The sequence below is a fragment of the Histomonas meleagridis genome (assembly GCF_020186115.1).
Source record: "Histomonas meleagridis strain 2922-C6/04-10x chromosome Unknown contig_51, whole genome shotgun sequence".
Classification (NCBI taxonomy): Eukaryota; Parabasalia; order Tritrichomonadida; family Dientamoebidae; genus Histomonas; species Histomonas meleagridis.
In genome coordinates this window covers 1,292,058-1,303,564 of record NW_027150894.1, presented here as the reverse complement: position 1 = coordinate 1,303,564, position 11,507 = coordinate 1,292,058, and the positions used below count along the sequence as shown (strand labels likewise).

At 25.7% G+C, this 11,507-nt stretch overlaps 1 protein-coding gene across 1 annotated transcript; it reads left to right on the top strand.

Annotated features, from left to right (window-relative positions):
* Positions 1–2,182: 2,182 nt before the first annotated feature.
* On the top strand, positions 2,183–2,503 carry GO595_007292 (60S ribosomal protein L22-1; the record flags this gene model as incomplete). Its single annotated transcript, XM_067920741.1, has 1 exon — positions 2,183–2,503. The coding sequence occupies one exon, from the start codon at positions 2,183–2,185 to the stop codon at positions 2,501–2,503; it is 321 nt and encodes a 106-aa protein (XP_067772811.1).
* Between the last annotated feature and the right edge of the window lie 9,004 nt (positions 2,504–11,507).

Sequence of the window (11,507 nt, the reverse complement as noted above, 5' to 3'; positions counted from 1 at the left end):
TTTCATTTGCTATTGAAGAAGTTTTTTGTATAAATAACAAAGTATATTTAAGTAAATTTAATAAATTTGTTTTCGTTAAAGGTTTTAAAGAAAATATTATAAAACGACTTAAAAACGAAGGAAAACCTAAAAGAAAATCAAATTTAAAATCGATTATTTTAAATAGAATTTGAATTGCTTTATTCCGAATATTATAATTTTCATTTGAATTAAATAACAATAATTCTTTAATTAAATCAATGTTAATTATTTCATTACATATATTAGTTTGAAGTAATATTAATGTCGATTCAATGGTTTCAATATCAGGTTCATTTAAAAGTTTAATTATAATTTCAATTCCATTAAATTGATTTAAACAAGTTATCATTTTTGGAAATAATATTAAAGTTTCCGATAATAACTGTATTAACATTGGCTTATTTGATATATGTGAAATATTAATTGCATTAATTAAATTTTGTATCATTACAATTGTAATTTTCCCCGATTTTAATATTCGTCGATAATCATCAATTATTTTATTTAATGTAGAAGAATTTGGTTGTGTAACTAAAGAATTTAAATTTACTTTAGGCTTAAATTTGGTATCAATTGTTTTAATCATTTTATAAGGGTCTGATATTGAACGTGAATGTTTACGTATTAAATTCGTTGTACGTAATACATATTGTGAATCAGATCCAGGAAAATGTGTTTGAGGAGAAGATAATAATTGTATAACTTCATTTATCGTGGGACGCTCTTTAGGATTTGATTTTAAACATGAATTAATTAAAAATGTTAATTTCGGAGGAGTATTTTTTGGTATTTTTGGCCTTAAATTTTCATTCACTATTAAAGTCGGAAGTTTTTCACTTGGAATTCCTTTATAAGGAATTTCACATGTTAATAATTCCCATAATAAAATCCCATAACTATAAATATCAACTTTTGTGTCATATATAGGTGATGATATTAATACTTCAGGTGCCATCCATGAAGTGGTACCAATGTTACCAGTTAATGGTTTATTAGAACGAAGTCGTGAAAGTCCAAAATCACAAATCTTCGCTCTATTATCATTAGTAAGAATTACATTCGGACTTTTAAGATCACGATGAATTATATTACGTTCATGTAAATATAAAAGTCCAAATGCAATATCAATGGCTATGATGGTTTTCTCAGATGATGATAAAAATGTAGGAGAGTTAAGTTTCGCACGTAACGAACTTGAAAGTAATTCAGTTACAATACAAAATGGTGACTTGTTAGTATAACCTATGAATTCTACGATAAATGGATTGTTTAACGAAGAAAGTATTGAAATTTCCCTACGAAATGTTAGCGTTTGTTGATCTTGGTTGTGAAGAACTTTAATGGCTACAAAACGATTCGTTGGTTTATGCCTTCCTTTGTATACTTTACCTGAGATACCACTACCAATCTCAGAAATGATTTCAAGATCAGAAAAATTTAATATGAAATCAATACGTATGGGAAGTGGTGGAATTGCAACAAATTCACAATCTTCTTCGCCAATTTGGATGTTATAGGAATTAATTGATTTTAATCGTGATGCCATTTTTTGAAGAACATCTTGTCGTGATAAAACAACTTTTTGTTTTCGAAGTTGAACAATAATATGGAAAATTCGTTTGATATCAACAATATTTTGCATTTGTAAATCATGTTCTGATATTTCAAATAACTCACTAACATTTTTGAGTCCAAGGTTATTGAAGTTGCTTTTTAAGGCATTTCTTATTGATAAAATTTCTGTATATACTTGTCTTAATGGAGTTGTTAAAACAAAATTAAGAAAAATATTTCTACCACAATTAATACAAATTTGCTTGAATTGTTCAATGGTAGAAATTATGTTTGAAAAAATAGTAGCTAGTTTTATTTTATGGCTTAACTTGATATTGGATAAAATTTGATCTGCTGATTTAAATGCTTGAATAAGAGAATGAACTTTAGAACAATGTACATAAACAGAAAATCCAATTTGATATAAATTTTTAATACTTTCAGAAATAATAGATAAATCTGTTTGAGCCATTTAATAACGTATGTAATTTCGATTCAAAAAGTGCTTTCAAAAGTTCAACAGAAAAGTGGATGATCAAATCCGACTCAATAGTAGCGGCTTTCTATCGTCGTGGCTGGGCCAAAAGTCACTTTTCAAGTCACTTTAATGTTTGCTGTTTATAAGATTGATTCTGCTTCACCAATATCTGATAAAGTTTTCTCACTTCAAGACTTTGTTGAATATCTTCAAAAGAAGATGAAGGTTCACAAGCTTGTCAACAATCTTAAAAACAAGGTAACAATTGAAGCCGACGCAAAGGAAAGTAGTATTGTTATCACATGCAACGTCGAGTATTCAAAGCGTGCTGTTCGTTACTATGCTCGTAAGTTCCTTCAGAAGCAAGGATTCCACGAACGTTATCGGGTTATCTCAACAGCAAAGGATACATATGAGCTTCGTACATATGGTCCAACTTCCAAAGAGTGAACTATCCATACTTTTGGCATAAACTCATTATTTTCATATCCCATTTTTTCTGGATTGAAAATATGGTTTGCTAAAGGGTAAAAGAAATGTTCAATGCTTTCTTGAGTCCAACAGCATACATATTTGTGTTTTATTTATTTATTTATTTATTTATTTTGAGAGAGATGATTTAGATTAAAATAATGATTTTCTACCAAATTGTTCAATCAATAAATTTTGTAAAATTCAAAGTAAATCAAGTTTTTAGTGTCCTTGTTAATTTTGTTTAATGTGTTAGGTGTTTTTTTGCTTTCGAAAGGAAATTTCCTATTTTTTGAGTGAAAACTCTTTGAAATGAAGACGTTTAAACGATACGTTTTAGGGCACCCTGAATCCAAAATAAGTTGGACCCTCCAAAATCAAGTTTTTCCGAGAGATTTGCAATCAAAGAATTTATCACTGCAGTGGTTCTCTGTTCTTTTTATGTTGGATTTTCATTTATTAATTCCCACAGATTATTTATCCCAGAAAATGATTCTCTTTCCAATTTCCCGTATAAAGATATTCCCTTATTCGAATTTATATTACCTCTTTTGTTTTCGTTTTTACTCATGTGGATTCTTTTTGTAATTCTTTACTTCATTCAAAAAAAGATTTGTTCCGTCACCAATGAATTTCATTTATTCTCTGCTATATGGATCCATGCATGTTCGGTGATGATGTCATGCGTTGTTTGCATATCTGTTTCCCTTTTTGTTGGACGAGCTCGTCCCGATATCTTTTCTCGGTGCGGTACAAATACAACAAATCCATGCCAACAACTCAGCAAATATGATACTAACAATGAATTCCTTTCATTTCCATCCACAACAGCCACTCTTGTTTCTTCATCATCTCTTTTCTTCACGCTTTTCATGCAAAAATTCACAAAATCAAGCTCAACATGGTTCCAATGTCTCTCTCTTCTTCCTTATTTTGCAGGGTTAATAATCGGGTCAATGTCTATCCGTTCGTATAGGAATCACACAGATGATGCGACTGCTGGTTTCTTTTTAGGTTCGTTGTGTGCATATGTGATTTGGAATGGTTCATATAAAAAGATATTTAGAGGCGGAAAACAAAATTATATCGAAATTATTAGTTAAATTTATTGATTTAAACAATTTTTTTTCGGTGTATTAACGAACTTGTTTTTGAGGTCTTTTCGTTTTTGTTGGTGTAAATGTTCGAGATTTTGGTGTACTTGTAATATTCTTTGTCGTAGGACGGGCACGAGTGGGTGTTTGTAAGTGAGTGCGCTTTTGTGATTTATTAGCGAGTAATCGATTTTCTTGTTCAGCCTTTTGTTTAAGAATCTGAGCAAGAAATGGAGTTGCCGGAGTTGCATGAATACTTTTGGTGAATTTTACACTCTTTGGAGTGCGGGGATTTCGAGATTTGTGTGGAGTTGATGATGTGTGACTTAAATGAGTAATGGCCTTTTGTATATCTCCATCATATTTTTTAACGAGAACCTTAATTGGCATCTTGCGTATGCTTTCGGGTATAGATGATAATATTAATTCAAATGCATTTTTCATGTTGCTTGCTGTATTTTCTGAATTCATTCTAATAGTATTGCATCTTTTAATAACTTCTTTATCAAACTCTTCAATTAGTTCATTTGGGGAACAGTTTTCCATCTGACTAAACAAACAAATGATCTTAACGTATGGTGTACGTTAATGTATTCACAAATGGCCATATATGGCCATTTAAGAAGATAAAAAAACAATTATTAATTTGACATAGTTTGTTATGGGCTTAAGAACGAAAATTTCGTGGGGGTAGCTACCCTCGAATTGATGTGAATAAATATAATTAATATGAATACTTGGATTGAATGATTGCCAAAAATGGATATATAATTTATAAAACAATTGAATATTTTTAAATAAAAGTATAGAAGAATTTATCAAAAAAACAAAATATTATAATACAAAATATTTTGATATTATATGTCAAATTTTTAAGTTCACACTCGCTTAAAATCATCAAAGAATAAAATAATTTATGATCAAGAGGAATCTATGGGCTGTTTTTGAAATATGGAATCATTGTGATTACTTTTGATATAAGCAAAATTTCAAAAATCTGTCTTGACAAAAATCTTTTAAATTAGATAAATTTTGGATACAAGTATATAATTTTAAAAAATATATCATGTTCATTTCATGAATTAATTTCCAAAATTTGAGAGCTTCCACATAAGGAATATGCAAACAACTTCCAACGTTCAATTCCTTTCAAATCCGGGAGCACCATTCATTTTACCCCAAAAAAATTTTTTATGATATACAAATTAAAGATATATTTTGTTCATTATCTTCAAACATTTTCAAAACATTTCATATGGTGTTTTGATTTCTCAAAAAAATATATTTTAAAATTCATTACTTGGTTTTATTTTTTCTGTGATCTAATAAAATAATTTCTAAGAGAATATAATCTCACAAAAGTAGCTATTCAAAAAATATTTTAAATATATTAAATCATTATCAAAAAAATTTATATTTACTTTGGTAAATTCTAATTGTATATTTATATAATGTGCTTCCAAGCATGTCAATTTCAAAAAGTCATTTGTTTATGTGTAACTTTTGTAATATGGAAATTAAACTGTTTCATTTTCTAAACGATGATGCAACCAGTGAACTTATTATTAAATACGGAAGAAATACCTTAAGAACATTTGCAGATATCAAAATTTCGATTCAGTTGAACCCAAAGCGATTATTATGAAATATTTATGCATTATCTTTGTAATATTTTTTCCAAAAATTATTTGTTGAAGTTTTTCTTATAATGCACTTTATAATATTATTGTGTTTATGTATTTACGTTTTGCTTTGTGGGGATATTTGTTATGTTGTATATTGCAATTTTGATGATTTTCATATGTTTGTGTGTTTATATCAACTTTTGTTTTGATACTATTATTTCGATTTTTTTCTGCATACATTCGATCTTTGAGTTGATTTTGATTATTAGCAATATACGCTTCATTTCTATTTCTTGTTGAAAATGAAGATTTGATATTTGTAGAAGAGGAATCTGAATTAGAATTTTCGTTTGTAATTTTTTCAAGGAGTAAATTTACTATTTCTGTGTAACCTAATTGTTGTGCAATTTGAAGTGCTGTTTCAAATTATTTAAACATATATCAAATTATTTAAACATATATCAAATTATTAAAACATATATCAAATTATTAAAACATATTACAAGTTATTCAAATGCATAGTTTTTGCATTAACATCAATTCCTTTATCTAAAAGTAATTTTACTATTTCTATATTATTATTTCTAACTGCTATATGAAGTGCTGTTTCAAATTATTAAAACATATTCCAAATTATTAAAACATATATCAAATTATTCAAATGAATAGTTTTTGCATTAACATCAATTCCTTTATCTAAAAGTAATTTTACTATTTCTATATTATTATTTCTAACTGCTATATGAAGTGCTGTTTCAAATTATTAAAACATATATCAAATTATTAAAACATATTACAAGTTATTCAAATGAATAGTTTTTGCATTAACATCAATTCCTTTTTTATCTAAAAGTAATTTTACTATTTCTATATTATTATTTCTAACTGCTATATGAAGTGCTGTTTCAAATTATTAAAACATATTACAAATTATTCAAATGAATAGTTTTTGCATTAACATCAATTCCTTTTTGTTCTAAAACATATTTTACAAGTTCAATATTTCCTGATTCTGAAGCAAATAATAAAATATCTTTTGGAATTTGATTATTTTGAAGGAAATATTTCAAGAGAAATAAATTTCCATTTCTTGCTGATTCGTTTATATTATCAGCATTAACATTAATTCCGTTTTCTTCTAAAAATTCTAAAATTTCATAGTTATCTTTTTTAATACAAAAACTTATCAAATCATTTGTTTTATCTTTAGACATTTTTGGTATTGATTGTGTTTTTTCTAATTTGTTTTCATAAATATATTTAAAGATATCATTTTGATGAAATTCAATTGCTTCTTCATATGCACCTTCAAATGTTGAATGATTTTGTTCACATAAATGAATGATTTCTTCATTTCCACCTGCAATTGCATATTTACCTGTTTTATTTACTTTAGCACCATTCATAAGTAAATATTTAAAACATTTAATTGATCCAAAGAATGCTGCATAATCAATTAATGTAACATTCTTTTGATTAACAAATGAACATCTTTCATAAAGTGATGGTTCAATTATTTGATTAAAATCAAAATTTGTTTGTGATGATATTTCTTGAAGTTTTTCTATTTCATCATTTCGAATTATTTTCGCAATTTCATTTGGATTAACTCCTTCTTTAATATATTTCTTATGAAGCTCCCAATCATTCTTCGAAAGTTCTTCATAATTTTCCAAAAAGTATTCTTCTATTTGACCATATACATTAAGCTCAAGTCGCAGGTAGATTAGGTTTTCTTCTTTTGGTTTATAATGAGCAAAATATTTTGATTTAATGTTTTTAGTTATATTTTTATCAATTAAATTTTGTTCAATCATTTGCTCTATTAAATAATATGTTTCTTGTGTGTTTGCTGCAGATATACGTTTGGTAAAAATTGCTATTAATTTAACTGTGTTTTGATTAATTTCTTCTTCTTTAGTTTGAAGTGTCTTTAAAAAATTTAAGTAAATATCAAATACTTGCTTTTTTGATGAAAATGTATTATAAACGATGTTACTTATAATAGTTTTAAATGTGTAGGGATAATTTGAATCGAATAATTCCAATATTTTTTTAATGGACGGCTGAAAGTTTTCTTCGGTTAAATCAAATATAGTTTTCTCAATCTCAATTAGGAATTTCAAGCAGGTTGGAAAATTATTCAAATTTTTATCTCCTGTGTTTATAGTATTATCATCAATAGGCATGTGCTTTAGCGAAATCATAGCTATAAAAAAAATGAAACAAACCATGTAACGTTTTGGGGCACCCCGTTCTATGAAAGAGGACAATTGGATTTGAGAGCAAAATTCCAGCAATCGAATACTACAGATTAACCAAAAATTGGGATTTAAACTTGTTACAGGCAGTGTTCTGAGGAAAGCAGAAAAATTGGGATTTGATACGCCAAAAGGACGTTTTAAGCGAAAAATTGGGACTTTGGGAAGAAGTTGCAAAAATAGACAAATGATCCAAAAATGAATCATCATAAGCTTCATTGTTTACAAGAATTACTTAAATTCAATAAATTAAACAAAATCATAATGAATTCGGGAACAATTTACGGAGCATCTTCCTCATGGAAATTAATGGATTACAGACGATTTAAAAACGTTTTTTCTAAGATAAATGGTAAAGAAGCATTTCTTCTAAAAGGAATATATTTAATAATGATTATGATAAATCGAATAAAATAGCATCAGTCATTCAAAAAGAGAATATCAACAAATTATTTCCTGTTATTTCAGGTGATTACTAAAGAGATATCAATGATTTTTAATCTGATTATCGATTTATTTATGAGTGCAAGAAACAATGCATAATTAAATACATATATTGCAAAAACTGATCAGAAATATATAAGATTTTTCAATTGCTTCTTTGACAATAAATTATCTTCAATCGAAAATTAAAGAAAATTTCAAACACAATATCAAGCTTGATTACTATGAAAGCATGTTAAAATGGGAAGAATCCAAAACAGACGAAGCAATTTCTTAAGAAAGCAATTTGATAACGACGATTCAAACCGATTTGTTTTTGAGTAAATTGATAACAACTCTTAGCAATTGGCTACATGATGTCAAACGCTATCCCGAAGTCTACGATTTGCTAAAAGATAAAGTATAATGAAGTCGCATACCATGGTCGCGAATAAACGTGTTGCTTCTTGAAATAACAGTGGAGCCACATTGTTCAGCAGTAATAATATATATAAGAGTAATAATATATATAATAGTAATAATATATATAATAGTAATAATATATATAATAGTAATAATATATATAATAGTAATAATATAATATATATAATCCTGATATTAGCATAAATCATACCAGAAGCTAATAAAAAATTCATTTAATTTATTTTATTCACTGATAAAAATATAATTTACACTACTATTTATTTATTATTTGATATTGTTCACACTCCTATTTTATAAATTAAAATGAAATCTGATTAAAAAGTAGTTGTTGATATTTGCTTATGTGATAATTATCAACTTATTTATATATATCTTTTATTCGCTATCTAATTTAACTAAAACCAAAGTGATAATATTATATATTATAATTACATATAGTTAATCTTTCAATTTATTAATATATATACTGATATATATACATTTATTTGATGAATAACTATTTTATATTCATCTTTTATAAAAATTACTATTTATTTGACAACGAAATTGTTAATCTTAATTTTTTTCTCATATAAGATACATTTTTTGATAATGTGATATCACATATGCTATATATTTCATATATAATATATAATAAATTCGAAAGAAAAATACTTATTAAACAATTCATACATCTGATTTTAATATTTTTTGATCATATTAGAATTCAACAAAATTTTCATTATATTCTATTTCATCTGTATTCATAGACAATTTTTTGCTGAATTTATATATTAATTATAGAAAATATATATTTGATTTTATTCATACAAACAAAGTTCACATATTTATAATTTGGAGATAATAAAATTCTTTCATTTTTAGATATACGTTATGACATTTATGAAATTAAATTTTTTTTATTCAATTTTATTAATTTCATTTTGGATGATACCAAACGGCACTTATTTTATTCAATTTTATTAATTTAATTTCACCATTTTAGATTTGAGAATTTAATAATTCAACTATTTCTTTGTGACTATTTCGAGATGCATATATAAGTGCTGTTTCAAATAATTTAAATAATTTCCAAATATTATTTTGAAATATTAAATTATAAAAATAAATTATAAATAAAACAAATAAACACCTTTAGTATTAACATCAATTCCTTCTTGTTCTAGAAGTAATTGAACTATTTCTGTATGACCTTCTGAAGATGCAATCAGAAGTGCTGTTTGAAATAATTTAAATAATTTCCAAATATTATTTTGAAATTAAAATTTTTTAAAATAAATATCTTTAGCATTAATATCAATTCCTTTTTGCTTTAAAATGTATGTGACAAGTTCAATATTTCCTGAAAATGAAGCAAAAACTAAAATATTTCCTGGAAGTTGATTATTTTTATGGAAATATTTTACAAGAAAAATATTTCCAATTTTTGCTGCTTCATTAATGATATTTTTATTAATTTTCTTTCCTTCTTTTTCTAAATATGTAAAAATTTCATAATTAAAATATGAAACACATTTTTCTCCTAATTCTTTTAATTTGTTAATATCTTCAATTTTATTTTCATAAAGATATTTAAAGATATCATTTCGATGAAACTTAATTGCTGTTTCATATGCACCTTCAAATGATGAATGATTTTGTTCACATAAATGAATAATTTCTTCATTTCCACCTGCAATTGCATATTTACCTGTGTTTTCTACACTTGCATTATTCATAAGTAAATATTTAAAACATTTAACTGAAGAAAAAAATGCTGCATAATCAATTAATGTAACATTTTTATGATTAATAAATGAACATCTTTCATAAAGTGATGGTTCAATTGTTTGATTAAAATCAAAATTTGTTTGAGATGATATATCTTGAAGTTTTTCTATTTCATCATTTCGAATTATTTTTGCAATTTCTTTTGGATTAACTCCTTCTTCAATTAATTGCTTATGAAGTGCAAAGTCATTTTGTGAAAGTTCTTCATAAGCAATATTTTCTTGATCAAATAAATATTTATATTCATTTGATTTATCTTGATTAATATGAACAAAAAATGGATTAAATGTATTTTTGATGAATTTTGATTCAAGTAAATTATGCTTAATCATGTAATTAAGTAAATAAAATGATTCTTGTGTGTTTTCTTTAAGTAGAAATTGAGAAAATAAATTTATTATTTTTGTGTTGATTTTATTATTTTCTTCATATTTTTCAATTTCTTGTAATAATCTCAAATATATATCAAAATTATTACTATCAATCAGAAGATATATATATATATATATATATATCATTCGGAATATAATGATATCATAAGATAATGGATATTCTTTACAAAACTTGCTGATAATAAAATTTGATGATTGAGCAAAATTATCTATATTCAAACCAAAGATTATGCTTTTGAGCGCTGTAAATGCTTCCCACTCCTTTTGAGATTTCTGATTTGTTGTTGCTGCTTGATTTTGATTCATTTTAGAAAAATAGAAAGGGCGACAAAGCCGTTTAAAAAACCGCCGAATTTTGTTTTTTGAATATTATTATAATATATGAGAACGAAACAGAGGGTGACACTCTAACCGTAATTTCTCCTCGAAAATTATCATTCAATTTCATCTATCGGAGCGGCTCCCAGTTTTTCCTAGAAAATTTCGGTTATTTTTTCTGATGTTTATTCTTTACATGTATCGTCATTCAATATTAATATATATAAAAAAATATATCATCATTTAAATTAAGAATTCATGTAATATGTTGTCTCGAAGTATATAAATTGAAACATTGTCTCATTTTAAGATGTGAATATATTGAGTAGGCAATTGCCTTTTTTATCTTATACTTTATTTTTTACGATATTCAAAAAGTTAAAAAAACGAGAAAATTTTCTAAATTGGCTGAACAAATCTCGTTATATCATATATCCACGACTTTTTGTGTAATATTGAAAAATTGAAAAAAGCTTGAAAGTATTGATTGCTTTATAAAATGGTTAAATTATTAATAACTGTTATTATGATCATAATCAATTGAAAATGTTTCCGATATTGTATACTTTATTGATAATCCAAATTATAATAAAATGTGGGGGTGCGAATCCAGCCAGCATGGGTCAAGGAACGGATTGAATGGTTGTAAAATAACA